Here is a 23,088-nt window from a genome sequence, read left to right on the forward strand (position 1 = left end):
TACTCTTCTCTTTACACTCTTGGTGACCTCATTAGCTCCCATGAGTTTAATTATCATCTCTGTCTAGGTGACTCACAGATCTATATATCTAGTCCTAGTTTTACCCCTGAGTTTCAGTCTTGTATCAGTAGTTTTCTATTGAGAATTTCTAAATGGATGTCCAGAAGGCATCTCAAATTCAGTATGTCCAAAATAGAAATCATTTTTTTTTTATCCCTCAACCCACTCCTTTTCCAAATGTCCTTATCTTGGTCAGAGGTACTACCATTGTTCTAGTCTATCAAATTCAAAACTTTGACAGTGTCCTTGCCTTTTCATTCCTCCTCATCCCATGTATCCTGTCACTCTGCCAGATCTTGCCATTCCTGCCTCCATAACATTACTTGTGCCTAATTGTTCTGTTTACTCATGTGGCCACCACTGTAGTTCAGACTCTCATTTCTTTTTTCTTTTAATTGATTTATTTGATTTCAGTTTTCAACAATCACTTCTGTAAGTCTCAGATTTTCTCCTCCTCTCTCTCTGAGATGGTATGTAATCTTATATGGGTTCTACACATACATTCTTCTTCAACACATTGTTACATTAGTCATGTTGCATAGAAGAGTTAAAATGAATGAGAGAAATCATAAGAAAAACCAAAACAAAACATAACATAACACAAGAGAAAATAGTCTGTTTTATTTTGCATTCCAGTTCCATAGTTCTTTCTCTGGATGTGGGTGGCATTTTGCCTTGAGTCTTTTTGGGAATGTTTTAGGTCCTTGCATTGCTGTGAAGGGCTAAGTCTATCAAAAGCAGTCCACTGTGGCTCTTACCGTGTACAGTGTTCTCCTGGTTCTCCTCATTTCACTGAGTATCAGTTCATATTCCAGGCCTCTCTGAATTCCTCCTGTTCATCATTTCTTATAGCACAATAGTATTCCATTGCATTCATATACCACAACCTATTAAACCATTCCCCAGTTGATAGGCATCCCCTTGATTTCCAGTTCTTGGTCACCACAGAGAGCTGCTATAAATATTTTTGTACTTGTGGGACCCTTTCCCATTTTTATGATCTCTTTGGGATACAGTCCTAGAAGTGATATTGCTGGGTCAAAGGGTATGCACATTTCTGTAGCCCTTTGGGTATAGTTCCAAATTGTTTTCTAGAATGGGTGGATCAGCTCACAGCTCCACCAGCAATGAATTATTAGTGTTCCAACTCTCCCACATCTTCAACATTTATCATCTCCCTGTTTTGTCACGTTAACCAGTCTGATAGGTGTGATGTGGTACCTCGCAGTTGTTTTGATTTGCATCTCTCTAATCAATTGTGATTTAGAACATTTTTTCATATGGCTATAGATAGCTTTAATTTCTCCCTCTGAAAACTGCCTGTTCATATCCTTTGACTATTTATCAATTGGGAAATGACTTGTATCAGACCCTCATTTCTTGCCTAGATTATTGCAACAGCTCTGAATTCATCTTCTTACTTCGTTCCATCATCCACATTGGTGCCAAAGCGATTGTCCTTAAGCTCAAGTATTTGCCCATGATGGTCTTCTATTTGCTCTAGAATCAAATAAAAACTCCTCTTTATAGCTTACAAAGCCTTTCACAGTCTTACCCCCAAATATATTTCCGGCCCCATTATAAATTCCTCTCCTTCCACCTCTTCTGCAGTCCGTCCAAAGGGTCCTTCTCACTGTTTATCGCATCCTAGAATGCACATCCTCTTCACTTTATCTCATAGAATTTCTTTCTCCTTTAAGACTCAGCTCAAGCTGATCCCACCAACTTATATAGTACCCTCTCTCTCATAACTACCTTATATCTAAGTATTTCCACATCTCTTTGTATCTGTTCTGTATATACATGTATGCATTTATACATAAATACATTTTTATATATTTAGATGGATAGATGGTATCTTTGTTAGCTTCACAATTAATTTTTATTTTTTTGTGTATATGGATTATTTTGTGCATTATGTTTGTAAACAAACCTAGATTCTAGCATAGTGATTGGAACATGTTGAACACTGAATAAATACTTGTTTGATGTTTTCTTGGTCATTTGATACCTATATATTGCTGTGTACATTAAAAAATCCTGATATCCCATCCCCCTGTTATATTCCTTCATCTTTCTTCCAAGGAAGAGAACTCTTTCTGCTTATGAACTGGATCCTGTTCTTTTCTTTCTTTCTCTTTTCCTCAGTCCAGTTTCTGCCCTCAAATCTTTTCACCGCTGTCCTGCCTCTGTCCATTTCTTCTTTCTGACTTTATGTTCTAGTCATTTTAATGTGTATATATATTTAAAGTGCTTCATTTTCCCTCCTATTTCCCATACTCTTCCAGCAGTCTCCTAGTGGGTCTCCTTGCGTAAAGTCTGTCCCTACTCTAATTCTCCATTGAGCTGCCAAAGTGATTTTCCTTAAGCATAGATCTAATCATGTCATTCTGCTTACTGAAATTCTGGTGGCTCACTAATGCATGTATGATGAAATAGAAACTTCTCTGTATTGCTGTTAAAGTCCTTCACAGCCTAGCCTTAACTTTTCTTTCTAACCTCTTTATATATTACTCCCCTATCCACATTGTCCATCAAACTGCCTTTCTCTGTGGTCCTCACACATGACAGTCTCTCCTGCATGGATGCCTAAGGTATGAAGTACCCATGCCTGGAATGTGCTCCCTCTTAACTTCTGCCTTATAGAGTTCCTTAATTCCCTCAAGGTACCACCTTCTACCTGAATCCTTTCCTGATCTCTACAACCTACTAGCTAACGACTACCTGTCTAATGACTTTGAATTTAATTATCTTGTCTTTTTATGTTTATTCTGTTTATTTACATAAACACATATTGTCTTCATGGATAGAATTTAAACTCCTGGAGATTGTGGGCTATTTCGCATTTGTTTTGCTAGTGCCAGTACTTAGCACTTTGCCTGGCACACAGGAGGCACTTAGTAAAGATTTGTTAATTGGTTAATTGATTACCAGTGTCTTGCCTTCTAACTATTTACTCATTCTTTTTTTTATGTCTTGAACTCCCGCTGTATTACTTTGCATACCCTTCATTTCTTCCCTTTACTAGCTGGCCAAATGTAGTAATTTCTTTTCAATCCTTTGTCTTCTTGACATCTCACATTTAGTATAATTTCTAACTCCCTCTCAAAATACTCATCTTTGGTTATGTGACTCAATGCTCCTCTGCTCCTCCTATATCCATTCCATATACATCAATAAAAATATTTTGTACTTGTACTACATTTATGCTTCTCAAAAGCTCTTTGATCTACATGTTATAATTTAATACAGTCAACACTCAGTAAAGTACATAAGACTTTTTAATTTTAAAATTTGATTCATAACCATATTTAAATTAATTTTAATCCATAAAATGTCATAACTTTTCAATCAGTCTAGCTAAGATTATTAGTACTTTTTGTTTTTGTTCTCATTTCTTTTTCCTTTTATATCATCATAATTACTATGTCCCATGTTTTTCTGGCTTCTGCTTTTTCTTTACTTTGCGTTATTTCCTAAAGGTTTGTCCAATTTTCTTTGTATTTCTCATATTTGTTAACCTTAATTATGTTACAATGGCTCTATTCTATTGTTGTTTAGCTGTATCTAATTCTTGGTGACGCTGTGGACCATCACATGTCAATATTGTCCATGAATTTTCTTGGCAAAGATACTAGAATAGTTTGCCTTTTCCTTCTCCAGTGGATTAAGGAAAACAAGGTTAAGTGACTTATCACACAACTGCTAAGTGTCTGAGGCTGGATTTAAACTCAGGTTTTCCTGACTTCAGGCCAAGGGTTCTATCCACTGAGCCACCTACCTACTCTTCTATTACGTTAGTATACCACAATTTATTTATCCATTTTCCTAATGTTGGACATTTAGGTTGTTTAATTTGTTTTTAAAAAATTTATTTTTGCTATTTGAAATGATACTGCCATGAAATTCTTCATATAGATATCTTTTATTTCTTTAAATCTATCATTTTCAGGATATGTTCCTAAGAGTTAGTTCTTGAGCCAAAAGTTATGGTCATTTTTGTACCTTTTTCTGTGTATGGTAGGAGTTCGTGGAGGATGCTTCATCTTGGCACAGAGGTGACTCCAGTTTCTCAAAGATTATGCCAGTGGAACACAAGCTCTGGCAGGTGCTACTCTGCTAAAAAGACTTAAGTACAGGATCAGACTGGGGCTTTTTCCGGCTGGCTCCCTAGTGATGAAATCACTTTTGGTCATGTCAACCCATGGGAAAGAAAATAACTCCTCACTCTTGTATACCTCATCAGTGATAGTGGCATAGTAGTGAGAAAGAAATCATATAGAAGATCATAAATTTAGAACAGTAAGGGACCTTAGGAGCCATCAGGTTTAACCCCCACACTTTATAGTTGAGGAAACTGATACTTAGGGAGCTAGCTTGACAGCTAGTAAGTATCTGAGTCATGATTTGAACTTAAGTTTTCCTGATTCTGAGCCCTGCACTCTGTCTGCTTGAACCAGCAATAAGAGGCAGGGAGTTCTATGGATTACGCAGTTTTTTGACCATGAACAGACTTTACTTTGACTGTTGATTGGTATTCCAAATTTGAGATTTTTGTCTAATGACTTAACAAGTGACGGAGCTAAATATCAATCTTGAAATTATTCCTATAAATAAAACATGAAGAAAGCAAGGAGTTAGAGCTAAATGAAAGCTCATTAAATCCTTGGAGAATTAAAGAAAGGAGTTGGCAGAATTTGTTTTATTGTGCACCCCAACCTTATGGAAATATAATTTTATGGGTCATTTGCTCATCATGCATTTCAATACTAATTATAAATTTTTGCAAAAACATCACCCTCAAAATTATTGCAGCTTACAGTACACTACCATCATTTACTGAGAATGAAGTAGTGTAAAATTCTGTGATTAGCTTGATGAAACCTTTCAAATCAATATAACATATACTCTCATACTTGGTGACTTCAGTACAAAGATGGGAAAAATAAATGGCAAAACATGGCTCAGAAGAAAGGAATAAGAGGTGCCAAAGACTTGTTGATTATGCCGAAGTCCCATACCTTTATGTCATTATATGTCGTTAAAAAAGAATGTGTGGCATGGTACATACCAACCAACACAATGAAGGATGAAACTGATTGAATTTTAACAGAAGGGAAGAGACTTACTATGAATGTAAGAGTTATCCCTGTCAGCTGTTTGTACACAGTGAGACCATCAGCTTTTCAGAACTAAGATAAAATACATGTAATGAACAAAAAAGAATAATAATGAGAAAAACATGTCATACAATTAAAAATTAACCCTGAATTATTTGGAAAAAGTGAAAAGTGAGAAACAGAAATAACATTAACATCAACTATAATAATTTCATCCAAGAATGAAAAGTAAATGAATTGTTAAGACAAGGAGACAAAGAATCTTAGTCATCAAACATTTGACTTACTTGCCAAATGGGAGTGAGTGATGGCTGCCCAAGATAACACCCAGTTAGAATATAAACTCATCTGTGAAATCCTATGAAAAAGGGACTTCTAGCCAAGATAGCAACCTGAACACAGGTGGGTTAGTTCCCTCAAACCTAAAATTTATATGAGGCCAAGAAATCTAATGTGAAAATATAGTAAGTTACTACTTCCACCCCAGAACTGCTCAAATAGCTAGATGCCCACAGGCATCTGAAAAGGGAGCCACCATGAAAATCTGCATCTGTGCAGGGTAGACTCCTCCCAGTGTAGCAAGATATGAGCTGGATACACTGCTTTGTATGTAGAGGTAGCAAAGGAGGAGGGCTCTCCTGAGAATGCCACAGGGTTGGTTTTTAAGCCCACAGTAGGAATCTTGGAAGCAAAGGAAAAGTACCAGCATTCAGTGTACACAGTAAACCCTACTCAAGGAACATACTTTCTGAAAATTATAATGGACCTAACAGATATCAGTAACTCCAAGAGAGATAGTAAAGTATCTTGGAACAAAATTTTAAAGTTGAGAAAATAGGAGAAAATGTGAGATTTTATATCAGAAACAACTGACCTAGAAAATAGGGCAAGAAAAGATAATTTATGAATCACTGGACTTCCTGAAACCATGATTTTTTTTTTTCCTTCAAGCTGGACATTTAAAAAAAAAAAAATCAGAAGTGAAAACTGTTCAGATCTGTTAGAACTGGGAGGCAGAATAAAAATAGAATCCACTATTCACCACCTGAAAAAAACCCAATAAAGAGAAATCCCAGAAATGTTATAGCTAAAATCCAGGACTCCTACATCAAAGAAAAAAATACTGTCAGTAACCTGAAAGAAGCAGTTTAAGGTCATACATAAGACATGCCAGCTTCAACTTTAAAAGGGAGGAGAACTTGGAATACAGTATTTCAAGAAGAAAAAAGATAAAAACTCATAAGCAAGAATATACTGCAAAGCTGAATATAATGCTCGGGGGGAATTGAGAAGATGAACCTTTAATAAAATAGTGTCCTTTCAAATGTTCTGATTTGTAAGAACTGTGAAATGCAAACATACAAGATTCAGGATAAACTGGAAAGTGAGAATTTATTTTAGAAATTGGAAGGGGACTGTATTGTGATGTGCTAGCATTCTAACAGGAGAAAAAGAAACTAATATCCCTTTAGAATTTTAATGTTTTCACAAGTATTGAGAGAGTTAAATAAGAAAAACAGAGGTTTTCGGGGTAAGTCCTGTTTTGGGGGAAAAGAAATAGGGTAAAAGGAATATACTAGGATAAAAAAGAGGAAGAAGAGTTTGATACTTAACATTTCTCATAATTGAGATATGGGAGAAGAATATAAACATGGAGAAAAGGGCAAAGGTTCTGGTATCAGTGAGCCTTACCCATATCTGATTTGGATAAAAAAATGTTGAAAACACACACTCACACGCACATTCACACACATGCACACATGTACACAGAGTAGTGTAGAAATACATCAGATTCAACAGGGAAACAAGTTTTTTTTTTTTTAATTTAACTTTTAACATTCATTTCCACAGAATTTTGGGCTCCAAATTTTCTCCCCCCTTGTCCCCTCCCCCCACCCCAAAACACCGAGCATTCCAATTGCCCCCATCACCAATCTGCTCTCTCCTCCATCATTCCTCTCTGCCCTTGTCTCCATCCTCTCCTCTGTCCTCTTGGGCCAAATAACTTTCTATACCCCTTTACCTATATTTCTTATTTCCTAGCGGCAAGAACAGTACTCGACAGTTGTTCCTAAAACTTTGAGTTCCAACTTCTTTTCCTCCCTCACTCCCCACCCCCTCCCTTTGGAAGGCAAGCAATTCAATATAGGCCACATCTGTGTAGTTTTGCAAATGACTTCCATAATAGTCGTGTTGTATAAGACTAACTATATTTCCCTCCATCCTATCCTGCCCCCAATTACTTCTGTTCTCTCTTTTGATCCTGTCCCTCCCCGTGAGTGTCAACCTCAAATTGCACCCTCCTCCCCATGCCCTCCCTTCCATCATCCCCCCCACCCTGTTTATCCCCTTATCCCCCACTTTCCTGTATTGTAAGATAGGTTTTCATACCAAAATGAGTGTGCATTTTATTCCTTCCTTTAGTGGAATATGATGAGAGTAAACTTCATGTTTTTCTCTCACCTCCCCTCTTTTTCCCCAAACTAAAAAAGTCTTTTGCTTGCCTCTTTTATGAGAGATAATTTGCCCCATTCCATTTCTCCCTTTCTCCTCCCATATATTTCTCTCTCACTGCTTGATTTCATTTTTTTATTTAAGATATGATCCCATCCTATTTAATTCACTCTGTGCATTCTGTCTCTATGTGTGTGTGCGTGTGCACGTGTGTGTGTGTAATCCCACCCAGTACCCAGATACTGAATAGTTTCAAGAGTTACAAATATTGTCTTTCCATGTAGGAATGTAAACAGTTCAACTTTTATAAGTCCCTTATGACTTCTCTTTGCTGTTTACCTTTTCATGCTTCTCTTCATTCTTGTGTTTGAAAGTCAAATTTTCTTTTTAGCTCTGGTCTTTTCATCAAAAATGCTTGAAAGTCCTCTATTTCATTGAAAGACCACTTTTTCCCCTGAAGTATTATACTCAGTTTTGCTGGGTAGGTGATTCTTGGTTTTAGTCCTAGTTCCTTTGACTTCTGGACTATCCTATTCCATGCCCTTCGATCCCCTAATGTAGAAGCTGCTAGATCTTGTGTTATCCTGATTGTACTTCCACAATACTTGAATTGTTTCTTTCTAGCTGCTTGCAATATTTTCTCCTTGACCTGGGAACTCTGGAATTTGGCCACAATATTCCTAGGAATTTCTCTTTTTGGATCTTTTTCAGGTGGTGATTGGTGGATTCTTTCAATATTTATTTTGCCCTCTGATTCTAGAATATCAGGGCAGTTTTCCTTGATAATTTCATGAAAGATGATGTCTAGGCTCTTTTTTTGATAATAGCTTTCAGGTAGTCCCATAATTTTTAAATTGTCTCTCCTGGATCTATTCTCCAGGTCAGTTGTTTTTCCAATGAGATACTTCACATGATATTCCATTTTTTCATTCTTTTGGTTTTGTTTTGTGATTTCTTGGTTTCTCATAAAGTCATTAGCCTCCATCTGTTCCATTCTAATTTTGAAAGAACTATTTTCTTCAGTGAGCTTTTGAATCTCCTTTTCCATTTGGCTGATTCTGCTTTTGAAAGCATTCTTCTCCTCATTGGCTTGTTGAACCTCCTTTGCCAATTGAGTTAGCCTATTTTTCAAGGTGTTATTTTCTTCAGCATTTTTTTGGGTCTCCTTTAGCAGGGTGCTGATGTGCTGTTCATACTTTGCTTGCATATCTTTGATTGCTCTTTCCAGTTTTTCCTCCAGTCCTCTAACATAATTTTCAAAATTTTCTGAGCCCTTTTTGAGCTTTTCCATGGTCTGAGCCCATTGAGTGGGCTGGGATACAGAAGCCCTGACTTCCGTGTCTTTCCCTGATGGTGAGCACCGCTCTTCCTCATCATAAAGGAGAGGAGGAGAAATCTGTTCACCAAGGAAGTAACCCTCTATATTCTTGGGTTTTTTTCCCTTTTTTGGGCATTTTCCCAGCCAGTGACTTGACCTCTGAATATTCTCCTCACACCTACCTCGCTTCCCGATCCTCCCAGCTAGCGCTTAGGGTCTGAGACTCAAATGCTGCTTCCCAGCCTCAGAGCTTTGGCCGGGGGGGGGGGGGGGGGGGGGGGGGGGGGGGCAGGGCTGCTATTCAGTGTGAGATCAAGTTCAGGTGCTCAGGTGGGGGCAGGGCCGCCTCATGGGCTCAGTTCCCTCAGGGGGTTTATGCAGAGACCTTCTACAATGGATCCGAGCTCCTGCCTGCTTGGGGAGCCCCGGTCTGCTCCCACCTCCGTTGGTGCCTCCTGAGGGGGCCTGAGTCATGGGGGCTCCCCACTCCCCTCTCGACCCACTGAAGAGAGCCTTTCATCGACCCTTGTCACCTGTGGGTGGAGGGACCCGTGCGGCTGCTAGATTCTGTCCCTGAAGCCTGCTCGGATCTGCTCCTCTCGGCGCTGGGCTGTCAATGCAGGGCTGGGCTCAGCTCCGTGTCCGCAGTGCGAAGAACCTTTTGCGAGAGGTTTTCAGGCTCTCTGGAACAGAAATCACGTCCGCTCCACTTCTGTGGCTTCTCCTGCTCCCGAATTTATTGGCAGCTCTTTTCTACAGATATTTCATGGGCTGTGGTGCCAGGCCTAGAGGCCTGTGGGCTACCGAGTCTTCTTACCTCACCTCCCGAGGTCTTTGGCTGGCCAAGCTGGATGCTCGTATGAGAGAAAGGACGTTCCAGAGTCGAACAAGGGTTGAGCTTTATTCAGGGTCTCGGTTACAAGTGCAGGAGAATTCTTCCTTAGGAGGGAGCGAAGAATCTCCCAAGGAGGCAAAGATCTTACAATAAGAGATTGGAAGTAGAAGTGTAAGTGGGGAGAGAGGGGGAGGGGAGAGAGGAGAGGGGAAAAGCGGAGCCTTGTGTCCTCACACGTGGCCCCTCCGCCCAAGAGAGCTTTCAGGCTTTCCTGACCCTACTTAAGCTCTCCCGTCGCGTAGTTTGCACGTCAATACCGAGCCTGTTAGGTAACAACAGGTGTGCTCCAATCCGGGACAATCTCGAGGGCGGGGAGAGCTCTCTCCCATCACGTTTCTCACGGGAAGACGCGGAAATACACGAGATAGCTCGGTTCACCTCGATTCCCAGTCGTTTCCTGGGGGGCCTCGTGAGAACTCTAAGATTTAGAAGTTCCCACCTTTACCCGCCCGAGACCGCCCATACGGAATTGAGCTTCTAATCCCAGCACTGTGGGTTCGGAGCTAGCGTATTTGTGTGTTTCTACTCCGCCATCTTGGCTCCACCCCAGGGAAACAAGTTGGGATAAAAAGAGGAGGGACAGTTATGAAGGGAATAATACCAGGGCAGAAATAATTATAAGCTGAAAAAATTTCCTGATGTTGAAGGGATGATTAAAAGGTAGGGGAAACAAGGAACTAGAATCTAGGGGTACCTGTCTTCTGAGGAATAACTGATAGTTGTGGTGTATAAAGATAATAGAATATGATTGCACAATGAGAAATCCTGAAAGATTTCAGAGAATCTTGGCAAGTATAAAATGATACAGAGTGAAGGGAACAGAACCATCAAAAATGTTTATATAATGGCAATAACATGATAGAGAAACAATATGAAAAACTTGAGAATTCTAATCAGTGTCTAGCCATGTCTTCAGAGGACTTAGGTTAAAGTATGTTACTCACCTCATGATAGAAATGATAAGGCCTCAAGGCCAGAAAGAGACGTACAGTTTTGGACCATGATTATTGTGCACATTTATTTTGTTTGAAGGATATCCTTTCTCACCCTCTAGTTTTAATGGTGGGTCAGGAGTTGGTGGATGAGGTTAGCAATAGTGATTCCAAAAAAGAGGGCCAATGAATGATTTTATAAAGGCACAGAAGAAAACAGAAGGAAATTCCAAGTTAAGCACAGACAAACAGAACGGTTTTGAAAATAGCAAGTGGAATCGTATACTTTTAGAAAACATGCTGGATGAAATGGAGACTCATTGTTCCATCTGTTATTGTGTATATGTTTCTCTTTTTGTGTTCTGCAAAGTATAAGGTGCTTAATCAGAGGAAGGGCTTTAAGGTCCGAAAAAAATGCTAGAAGTAAAACAAAATCTTAGAAAGAAGTTTGGTGTATGATAATGAAAAGTATTGTTAAATAAGTCTGCCCCCCCAAAACAAAACAAAACAAAATTGGAGCATAAAACCAGTCTAGAGGAAGTTTGGTAAAAGTATTTAACTGAGTCATCCCAGAGGCATTCAAGTATGAAAAACAAGTAGTACTATAAACAGAAGAAAAATTAAAAAGATTTTCACATTTTATTGCAGTAAATTTTGTTCCATCCAGGAGAGTGCAACTGAACTCTAATGAAGTAGTCCCCGAGGTACTTAGAGAGTAAGTAGAAAAGACATTAAATAAAACAATGACAAAGAAAAGCAGCCAAATCGCGTCAAGTATATGTAGAAGAGGTCCATGTTGGAAACAGTAAAATTATGAGAGCATTAAGGGACCAGTTTATAAGGTGTTTGAAAGAAGAGAAGATTCCAAAGACATGGAAAAAAATCTTAATCATTACTGATTCCAAAAAGAGGTGACTGAGCATCGACTACCCATCTATATTCCCACTGTCCCATCTGTACAAAACCTTCATGAGAGTCATTTATACACCAACTGAGGTCCTCTCCACTGAAGATATTAGTGGGAATCAAGCAGACTTTCCCAAGTGATATTTAACAGTGGATTAAGTCTTTGTCAATTCACAGTTGATTGAAAGATATGGAGAATATAAGATCCCAGGTGCTTATTATTTATTGATTATTAGAAAGCAGTAACTGGTTAGAACAAGTTCTTTTTGCAATAAGGTGTCTTCTGTCCATGTAGCAAGATCATTCAAGATTGTTTGGAAGCTCTAACAATGGACAAAAAAAAAATCTGTTCAGTGACCTTCTGATGATAAACATCAGATGAGGCATCAAACAGGAAGATGTATGCTCAACAAAGTACTTAATGTTGTAATGGAGGAGGTTCAGCACTGGGCCCAGGTTAAAGAAGGATTCCCTCCATATGTTTCTCTTTTTGAATGACATTATTTTGATCATATCAAGCGCCAAGACATTGCTGAACTTCTGGGGGAGATCTGTAATTAGCCAAAGGATCTGTCTGTCCATCTACCCAAGAAAGACCAAATGGATGAGAAATATTTATTGCCCAGATTCCAACTTGCAGTTGAATGGACATGTAGAACTTGTCCAAATGTGTAAATGTGGGATGGATAGCAAGTGGTATTCAAGGTTAAAAGAAAAATAGGTTGAATTCCTTTTGAGGAAATTGCAAAACAGTTTCTCTGACCCCAAACTTCCTATTATAGCAAGGCCTATCTTTTAATGCAGCATTTTATTAGTAATGCTTATATGGCAGCAAGATCTATTAATACCACTGCTTCTGAAAAATTAAATATGAACATCACAAAGAAGATAATGGAAAACTACATGTGTATGAATGCATTCCATCATGTAACCAACAAGGCATTCTGAAGAAGAATAAGTATAAAGGATGTCATTCAAGATTTATATGATAGAGAAGGGCTAGAGTGGCAAGAATGAGAAATAACAATTGACTGACCAAATGAGTGTTCCACTCATAACTTCAATATATCCCTAAAAATCAGAATAGTCTGAATGGAAAAGACTTAAAAGAAATAGCAAGAATTCTTTTTTTAACTATGGAATAAAAAAAATTTCCATAATAGTACAATTTTTTTTAAAAAAAGGTATTTACACATAAAACTGCAAATCTGTTATTTACAAGTTGCTATTTCTTTTAAATTTATGATAAAATTATCAAGTAAATTTCTTTATTTCTTCCCTCTCCCCTTCCCACCTTAGAGATAGCTAGAATTTGATACAAATATACATATAGCAAGAATTCTTAAAAAGAATGAGAAAATAGAGGAAAATATAACACATACCATAATGGAAATAACTGACATGGAAAACTTCAAAGAGAAATAACTCAAGAATGAAAGGATACTTTAAATCTGGGACCAAAAAATAAAATAAAACAAAACAAAACAAAATCTCAAACCTGGATACAATTTCAGTACATCAAGGAAAATTTCCCAGACATATTAGAACAGGAGGACAACATGAAAATAGAAATAATCCTTGAATCACGTCCTGAAAGAAACTCCAAAGTGAAAAGGAGTATCAGTGCCCGAATCTAGAATTTTCAAGCAAAAGAAGCAAATGTAAGTAGCCAGAAAGAATTCAGATATTGAGGAACCAGACAGGACTGCACAAAATTTATCATCTATTACATTAGAGGAGCAGAGAACATAGAATGAAATATTCCAAAAGGCAAAAGACAAAGAGGTCTACAACCCAAAGTAACTTAACACAGGAGCATTAAGTATCATCCTTCAAGGAAAAATTGAATCTTCACTAAAATAGAGAATTTTCAGATATTTCTGATGAAAAAAAAAGTTGAAAAGGAACTTTGTTGTTTTAGCAAGTTCTTACTAACATCATATCTAAATTGACCTCTTTCAAACATCCGTCCGTTGTTCCTGATGCTACCGTCTGGGGCCAGAAAGAACAGATCTGATTTCTCTTTCAGGTGACAGAGAATCCTTCAGAACTTGCAAACCGCTATCATATTCCAGCTATGTCTTTTTTTCATCTGGGCTAAACATACCTTTATTCCTTGATCCAGTCCTTATATAACATGGCCTTAAGGCCTCTCACCATTCTTATTGTTCTCTGGATCCAGACTCCCAGAAATGAATATAATACTGTACATGAAGTATGTGACACTGCCTCTTTTACCTGTCTAACTACTTTCTCAGTCTCCTGTACTGGATCTTTATCCATCTTATAACTCTTCATCATAGTTGTCCCCTAAGCTCTATCTTGGGTGCTCTTCCCTTATATTTCAAATGAAATATTTGTAAAGAAGTGCTTAGCACAGTGCCTGGCATATAGTAGGCACTATATACATGCTTATTCCCTATCATTTCCCTCTTCCTTGTTTCACTTGGTGAGCTCACATAGCTTCTTTATCATCTCTTTGCAGATGATTTTCAGATTTGTCCAGCCCTAACATCTCTTCTCACCTCTAATCTTGCATCTTCAGCTGCATATTGGACATCTCAAACTCGATGTCCTATAGACATCTTAAACTTGACATGTCCAAAACTGAACTCCTTATCTTTCTCCCCCAAACCCTTTTCCCTTTCAGACTTCCCTATTGTTGAGGATACCACCATCTGCTCAGTCACCCAGGCTTACAACCTCAGCTCTCCACTCAAAATCTCCATCCAACCTCAACTCTCCACTTTCTCACTCCCCATATCCAATTAATTGTGAATTTCTACCAGTTTACCTTCATAACATCTTTTATATATACATCTGTTTCTCTCCACTAACACTGCCACCACCCTAGGGCAGGCCTTCATCATTTTATGCTTGGACTATTATAAATAGATAGCTTACTTGTTGGTCTCTCTGCCTGAAGTCTCTTCTTTCTCCAGTCCATCCTCCACTCATCTGTCTAATTGATTTCCTTTAAGTGCAGGTTTGACTTATCACTTCCCTATTCATATAAAATCCTCTCAGGCTTTTGAAACCCTTCATAATCTCTCCCCTTCCTACCTTTCTGGTCTTCTTACACCTTACTTCCTCTACATACTCTGATCCAGTGACACTGGCTTCCTTGCTGTTCCTTGTACACAACACTCCATCTCCACCATTTTCACTGACTGAATGCACTCAGTCATTTCCACCTCCTGGCTTCCTTTAAAAGTTTTAGTTAAAGTCACACTTTCTGCAAGAAGCCTTTTCTAGTCCTCTCAAATCTTAGTGCCTTCCTTATGAAATTATCTCCAATTTATCCTGCATATATCTTATTTATACATAGTTATTTGCATGTTGCTTCCCACGTTAGACAGTGAGCTCCATGAGAACAGGGACTTCTTTTTTTAAGCTTTCTTTGTATCCCTGACGCATACATAGTAAGTGCTTAATAAATTTTTTAGTTTGTTGACTGACTGACTGACATGAGGTCAGATGAAAGTATAGTACAATAGGACTATAACCACCTTATTCCTGGAAATTATGTCACCCCTAATGCAGCTCTAGGTTGCATTAGCTTATTTGGCTACCACATCATACTGTCAAAAAATGGAATTAAATTAATCTAGCATGACTGTTCTTGATGAATCCATTCTGGCAGTTTCTAATCACTGTGTCTCTTCCTAGTCTCTTGAATTCTAGAATTTCCCAGTAATTTTAGTCAAGCTCATCAACCAGTTGTATGCAGACGCTTCTCTTAAAAATTAGGACATTTGCCAGTCTTAGACTGTCTCTCCTGTTTCTCTGATTGCTGAGATACTATTGGCAGTGGCTCTGCAATGACTTCTGCCAGTTCTTTCAGGACCAGAAGATGTTGTAACTGGTTCACATAAGTTGAATTCATAAGGCAGCTAAGTGTTATCTATTTCCCCTTATCTTGAATATCAGTCATTTTTATTCTGTTATTACCAATGTATAGGTCATTCTTCTTTGGGAAGAAAACAAGTGGAATAAAAGTTGAGCATCTCTACCTCCTCTCTGTTATCAGTGATCGTTTTCCTCTCATCCCAAGCAAAACTCCTCACCTTCTTTGATCCTACTTTTTCTCCCAGTATAGTTTAGAACAGTAACAAAACTTTTTTATTGTCTTATCTTCCCTCATCAATCTCAACCTATTCTGAGCATTAGCATTTTGGACATTGTTTTAATAAGGCTCTACAACACTTATATTCATCTTCTTTTACCTGATTTCACTTCCACCATTTATATATTTCCTTTTTAAACCTAGGTTTGTCTGTGACTTCCCTGTCTATTCATTTCAGTCTTTTCAGACAATCCATTTTTTCTCCTCATTAGAATTGTTTCCATTAGTGTCTTTAGAATTTCATTCTTGAGTATTTCCTATTCCTCCTACACTGACTTCCACTGAAGCATTTTAGTTCATAGGCTCCTACCTGTCTTTCTCCTGGTTCCCTTGAAATCTGCTTTCCCCAAATCTCGGAGCACATGTCACACTATATCCAGTATTCTTCTTTTACAGCATAAGGTTTAGGATGGAGTGATCATTTCCTTTAAACTCCCCACTGTTGTCCAACTACTGATCAGAATAGAATTTCTCCTTGTTTCCTTCACCATTTGAAAGTTGAAATTATCACAAAGGCAAGTCAGGTTAGTAGCTGTTCTGCTTTTGGCAGCAAACTCTAAAGATGATTGGAATTAAAGTTCCCCATTACTATTATCTCATATGCCTGAGTCTGGCTTCTGATTCTGTTCCCCAGATTTTCCATTTGGTTTTTTCTTTCAGTAATGACAAAATTACTACTACTTCTCTTTCCTTTGACCTTTAAACACATGCTTTCCATCATGCTCTTTCCCTCTGTTTCCTGGATTTCCTCACAGGAGTATACTTTATTAATATACAATTTAACTCCACCCCTACCCCCTTTTACCTGCCCTAACTTAGTCAGATATAACCATCCTGAGCATGGGTTTTATCCCACTGACTTTTAGTGATACTTATGTTGCCCCCTTGCATTAGGATTGCTAGTTTTTCTTGGTTTTTTTTTCTGTTTTTTTTCGGGGGGGTCATTTATATATAGTTACTTGAAGCTATGAATTTTACTATTGATTCTTTTTGGGGGACTACTGCAAATTTCTGCGTGCTTTAAGTCAGGATAGCAGGATAGGGAGAGTGAGTCTTTGGAGGACCTTGATGAATCAAGTACTGCTGCTCTACTTCATCCTGCTTTTCTGGATGCCAGGATCAGCTATTCTTGCTTTTGACCTGTGGCTTCAATTTGGAGGCAATAGAAAGAAAAGTAGAATTTATCTTGAGAAGATACATTTCCTCAGTTTTTCTAGATGAGCATTGTGTATGCTATCTGGAGCAAGTACGTTTCAATGACAGTTGAATTCTTCAGGTACCATGGAGTCATGAGAGCATCTGTGTCTGCTTTGGATAATTTTTCACTTGTGGTCTTTACTGTGGAAGTAACCACAGGAGTATTTGCATTTATATGTAAAAGGATGGCATTATCAAAAGTTTGGACAAGATGTAAAGAAACATAATGGTGGTTACCTTTAAGATAAAGTGAGCAAAATCCTTCCTACCTTTAACTTGTTTCTGTATTTTGGGCAAGTCCTAACAAGATCCAACCTAGACTCTTATAATGAGGTGACCTTTCTCCTTGCTAACAGTAACCAATTTATATTGTGCTCTTGATCCCATCCTCTTTTATCCTTTTCCTTAGCAGGCTTCCCTATCAAAAGACAATCCCTGTCTTCAAGGAACTAACAGTTGAATGGGGGAGACACTACAAATGAATATATACAAACAAGCTATATAAAGGATAGTATAGGAAATAACAAGGGGAAGGTGCTAGAATTAAGAAGGGTTGGGAAAGGTTTCCTGTAAAAGATGAGATTTTAGTAGGGACTTAACAGAAGTTATTAGATGGTGTTGAAGAGAAAGAACATTACAAACATGGAGGAATAGCCAGAGAAAATGCCCAGAGCTAAAAGATGGAGTCTCTTGTTCCAAGAATAGCAAGGAGGACAGTGTCACTGGGTCAGAGTATGTGGTAGGGCGTAAGATGGAAGAAGCCTGGAATGGTAGGAGGGGTCTAAGTTATAAAGGTTTTTGAATGACAGAGTATTTTGTGTTTAATTCTGGAAATGATGGGAGCCACTGGGCTTTATTGAGTAGGGGGGGTGATATGGTCAGACCTGCATTGAAGAGAGAGAGGATGGATTGGAGTAGGGACAAACTTGAGTCAGGAAGACTCACCAGCAGGTTATTGCAGTAATCCAAGTATGAGGTTATGAGAACCTGCACCAGAATGGTGACAATGTCAGAGGACAGATGGAATATATTCAAGGAATATTGCAAAGAAAAAATCAGCACATTTTGGTGACATACTAGATATGAGGAGTGGAAAATTAAGTAAAGAATCCAAGATCACTCCTAGGTTGTTAGCCTGAGGGAACATATGGGTTGTCTTCTATAGTAATGGGGAAAGTAGATGTGGGGAAAGGTTTAGAGGAAAAGATGATTAGTTTAAGGTGTGTACTGTACTGTATATTCAGTTTAAGATATCTGAAAAGCAGTTGGAGATCAGTGGGGAGGTTGGGGCGGATTTGAATATTGTCAACTCACAGGTAGTAATTAAATCCATGGGAACTGATGAGATTGAGTGAACTAGTGGTAAAGGGAGAAGAGGAGAGGGTCCCAGGACAGAACCCTGAGGGATCCTTATGGTTAGAAGGCATAGTCCAGAAGAGGATTCAGAAGAAGAGACAGAGAAGGAGTGGTCAGATAGATTGGAGGAGAACCAGGAGAGAGTGGTGTCCTGAAAACCTAGAGAGAATAGAGTATCTAGGAGAGCATGATCAGAGTCAGAGTTCTCAGAGAGGTCAAAAAGAATGCAGATTGAGAAAAAAAAGAAACATTGGAATTGACAATTAAGAGACCATTTGTAACTTTGGACAGAACAGTTTCAGTAGAATGATAGGAGTGGAAGCTAGATTATAAGGAGTGAAAAAGAGAGTGAGAAGAGAGAAAATGGAGGCTCCTATTTAGGCTGCCTTTTGAGGAATTTAGCCACAAAGAACAGAGGAGAAAAAAAGTGATAGTGAGGATGGAAGGATCAAGTGAAGATTTTTTTGAAGATGGAGGGACATGGCCATGTTTGTAGACAGTAACGAAGGAGCCAGTAGAGAGGGAGAGATTGAAAGTAAATGAAAGTCTGGAGATGACATAGCAGTCTGTTGGAGGAGATGAGATGGAGTGGGATCCCTTGAACAAGTAGAGGGGTTAGCCTAGGTATAGAGTTAGACCACTTCATTATTTGAGGCAGATGTGAAGGAGAAGACAGTGGCAAGAAGGCACCTGAATGATAAAGAGATGAAGAAGAGGGAGCTTAATAATACTAGGTGCTTAATAAACGATTATTATTTCTTATATAATGACATGTGCGTGTGTGTGTGTGTGTGTGTGTGTGTGTGTGTGTGTGTGTGTAGATATATACTGTCTCCCCTTATAGGATGAGAAATGAGGACTCTTGTTTTTGTGTTTATATGCCTCAGACTTCTATCACATAGGAGAAGCTCAATAAATACTTGTTGGGGGGAAAAGAAGAAAAAATGATTATTGATGGATAATGTGGTAACATTATATCTGTGTGTTTCACCTATCACACCCACAGTAAATTATAAAATCCTTATGATCAGGATCTATATCTTATCTAAATTCTTATTTCAGCCCTTAATATAGTGTTCATATGAAGTAAGCATAGTAGTTTAATTGATGGATAAATGAATGGTAAATTCATGTATTTAAAATCCTTGTTTACTTTCTCCTATCTGTATTCAGTCCCCATTTAAATCATTCTCCAAATTTCTCCTGTGCTATGAAAATTTTTAAACTTTTTTTTGGCCATCTCTGCAACTCTAGAATATTTTTGAGTAGGCGCTAACATGATAGGTATTGAAACCTTTCAGACTCTGAAAGGGTGTTGTCTTGGTGTTACCTGTTTGAAAGAAATTGACTTGTTAGAGTCATGCATCTTCTGCTGTATTCTTCCTTCCCCCTCATTGATTTTGTGTATTTTTTGAAAAATGACTTGTTTAAGTTGATTTAAGCCAATCCAGATAGTCCTCAAAATGCAATGTGATGCTTTTCTTTTCTCCCTACCTCAGGATGGAGAAGTTTACTGCATAGATGCCCGTTTCTATGGCAACATCAGTCGTTTTATAAACCACCTCTGTGAGCCCAACCTCATTCCTGTGCGTGTCTTCATGTCACATCAAGACTTGCGCTTCCCTCGGATTGCCTTCTTCAGTACTCGACAGATAGAAGCAGGAGAAGAGCTAGGGTACGTATTCTTGCATTATCTTATACTTGCATGTGTTCTTCTTAAATTTTATATATTTGTATACACATACAAATTCAGGTGATTCTGGAATGTGTTTTCCACATATTCATTCATATGAAATACTGTTTGTAAAGTGCTTAGCAGAGTACCTGACAAGGAATGGGTTTTTAATAAATGTTTCCCTTCTTATATGTGAACATAGATAACTGTTTTATGTTAGTGGATCTTAGCTTTATGCCAGAATTCCTTTCTTCAGTTTTCGGTCTTTAGGGATTAGCACGCTAATAACGGGGAAAGTTTGGTCCTCAATTTAATTTCACCTAGCCTATGTGGCAGGAGCTGGACTGGTCCAGTTTTTCCCCAAGTGGTGTAAGTACAATATAGGTTTAAGAAGAAGAATGTTGTAACAGTCCATAAAATGAGACCATTTTTATGGGAAATCAGTCCTTATCTATGTACAGTGGGGATACAACTCTTAACACTGTGACTCTCTGTGACATTCCTTATTTTCTCTAGTTGGGTATTAAGGGTAAAAGGAATTCAAGAAGTCTTGTACTACTGTTGCAGTAGAAATCTGCAGTAAAGATAAAATGAGGCAACGAAGTGCCAAGCATGATTAATTTATTACCCAGGCTAGCAGTTATCAAATAAATGGGAACCAAGGGTGCCATCTGGGGGTTTACAGAGCATTCTTATAGTTGATAATGAGGAACATAGTAAGTTTACATAATATTGGGTAAATCTTAGGTTATTTCCAAAAAAAAGAAAAGAATGAGAAATTAGTTCCTGAGGAGTAATCAAACTTCCTTGTTGATTGGCTGAGATATAGATATTGATTAATGGAATAGTTTACATTAGCAGGTTATGACAGCATCTGAAAGAAATAGAGAGCTTCTAAAAGGGCACTAGCTTCTGACTTCTAAAAGGGCACTAGCTTCTGACAAACAAAAATAAGGGAACTCCATATTGGGAACTACCCCTTGTAATGGGACAGTACTTCTCACACTCACTCCCCTGTTTCCCAATTGCCTTCAGCAAAGCAGTTCTCTTAAATTATAATGATTTTACAGCACAGCAAGACCTAACTCACAAAACAAGGATAATCATGATATAAATGGAATTAATTAATCTTAGATTGCACAGTTTCCACCTTTGATTCTTGGGAGTCATGCCTCCCATAAATCATTCTCTATAGACAGATATATGCTGATTCTAGTGGGGTTACATCCGTGTGTATCTGTTCAGCATCTTGGATCTCTGTAATATTCTCAGGGCCTAAGTTTGAGCAAGCTTGAGCACAGTAATTAATTCAACAGTAAATATAAGGTGGGAAGACAGTTATGAGAACCAGATAACAAGAGCCCATTTAAGTATGATTGACAGTATGCCTCTACCAGAAAACCAAGAGGTTAACTAGGAAAAGCAGGAAGAATGATTTCATGTGAATTACTATTCTCTGCAGTTTGCTGAGTTTCATTCATAAACTGTTGAAGTTCATGGACATTGGTGATAATGTCTTCTACCTAATTGATATAGGAACAACAAGACTTACTAATAATAGCTTAGGCTACTCCCTGGGAAGCAGCAAGAATATATAACATCAAATGGTTCTGCAGCAACCATCTCTGCTAAAGAATTCATTTCCACCTGGAGAAGAGGACAGCACTAAATGCTTCAGCAATTGCTGTGATTGTCCCTTGGTCCAGCTTTTGATTTTCAGTAGAAATTTTCCTGACTGATTTCATGGCATAGCACATCCCCAAATTTGAGAATACAGACCAGAAAAATTTCAGTCCGTGAGTAGATTCCTTTATAGGGTTTGAAGGCTTATACTGTCTCTTCCTCTGCTCATGCTGCCATGCCCCCAGATTTCTAGTAGTCCTTCCTATTAGGTCCATAGAATGACTATAAACTGATACTGGTGGGGCCAAATAGGCTAACCCACATGTGCCATACCACCCCAGGGGAAGAGAAGAAAAGGCTGCTCCAGCATGAATAAAAAATTGACCTGGAGTTACTAATGCTTTGAACTTGAAATGTCATTCTTATAAGAATTGCAAAAGACAAACTCCTAGATTGAGTATTGTCATTAAAGTGAGTTTTAGCACAAGTGAATGATTCTCGTTCATTAATATTGGGGAGCAGGAAAGTCTTAATATATTTTAGTTTCACACCATCTCCTACAAAGATAATAGTATTTTAACTCATCTGGCAAGGTTTTGCAAGTGGGAATGAGGGTATCCTCTCCTTAATAACCGTCATGGACTGGCTTTCAAAAGTTACCTTAAAAGCTTGTGAAATGTGAGGAAACTTACAGCCTTAATTGTCATTGACAGTGGTCTTTGCACTTGGAATGGGGCTTCCCAGGCTGATTGGATTCCATTGAGCCACGGGAAATGCTTGATATAGACTCTCTCCGCAATGGAAGTCATGTAACGACAAGTCCAAAGGCCCAGTCTCTACTTCTGCTCCCATATCATGGAGTTCTTTCAGTCTGCTCTGTAGTTCTATATATTAGAAGCAATGGTATAGCTCCCAGTAATGATGTATATATAGTGGAGAAAGGTTTAATTTTTATTGCAGGGTGTCCAAATGACATTTTGTAGGGAGAGATAGGTAATTTATCTCTTTGGTCTGCTTCACAGATGAAATAAAGCAAGCAGGAGTGCACCAGCCATTTTAAGATGGATTTCAGAATACAGTTTGCCAATCAGTCTTAAGTTCTTTGTTCATGCATTCATCTTGGCCTGAGCTCTGTGAGCAATAGGGAGTATGAAACTTAGGAGTTGTCCCAAGAGCATAGTATGTTTAGGAAAGAATAAAATCAGTGCATCTGAATCTACACATGCTGGTAGACCATACCAGGACACAGTCTCTTTGGGAAGCATTTTAGCCACAAAATTAGCTGTAGCTTTAGAACCAGGAAATACTTCTATCCACTGAGTGAGCTGATCTACAATAAAAAGGCAAACTTTATAATGACCTGACTTGGACATACATACAAAATCAACCTGCAGATGTCATAATGGAGTATAAGCTGAAAGGTGAC

General features: G+C 38.3%; 1 protein-coding gene across 23 annotated transcripts in view; it reads left to right on the top strand.

Moving 5' to 3' along the window:
* Positions 1-23,088, top strand: part of EHMT1 (euchromatic histone lysine methyltransferase 1) — a 300,206-nt gene that overhangs the window by 266,119 nt on the left and 10,999 nt on the right. For all 23 annotated transcript variants that reach the window (XM_072633192.1, XM_072633195.1, XM_072633191.1 and 20 more), the window contains one exon: positions 19,864-20,039. In XM_072633192.1, the coding sequence (XP_072489293.1) occupies positions 19,864-20,039 (176 nt within the window). The remainder of the gene's footprint in view (positions 1-19,863; positions 20,040-23,088) is intronic.

This window comes from Notamacropus eugenii, chromosome 1, assembly GCF_028372415.1.
Source record: "Notamacropus eugenii isolate mMacEug1 chromosome 1, mMacEug1.pri_v2, whole genome shotgun sequence".
Lineage (NCBI taxonomy): Eukaryota > Metazoa > Chordata > Mammalia > Diprotodontia > Macropodidae > Notamacropus > Notamacropus eugenii.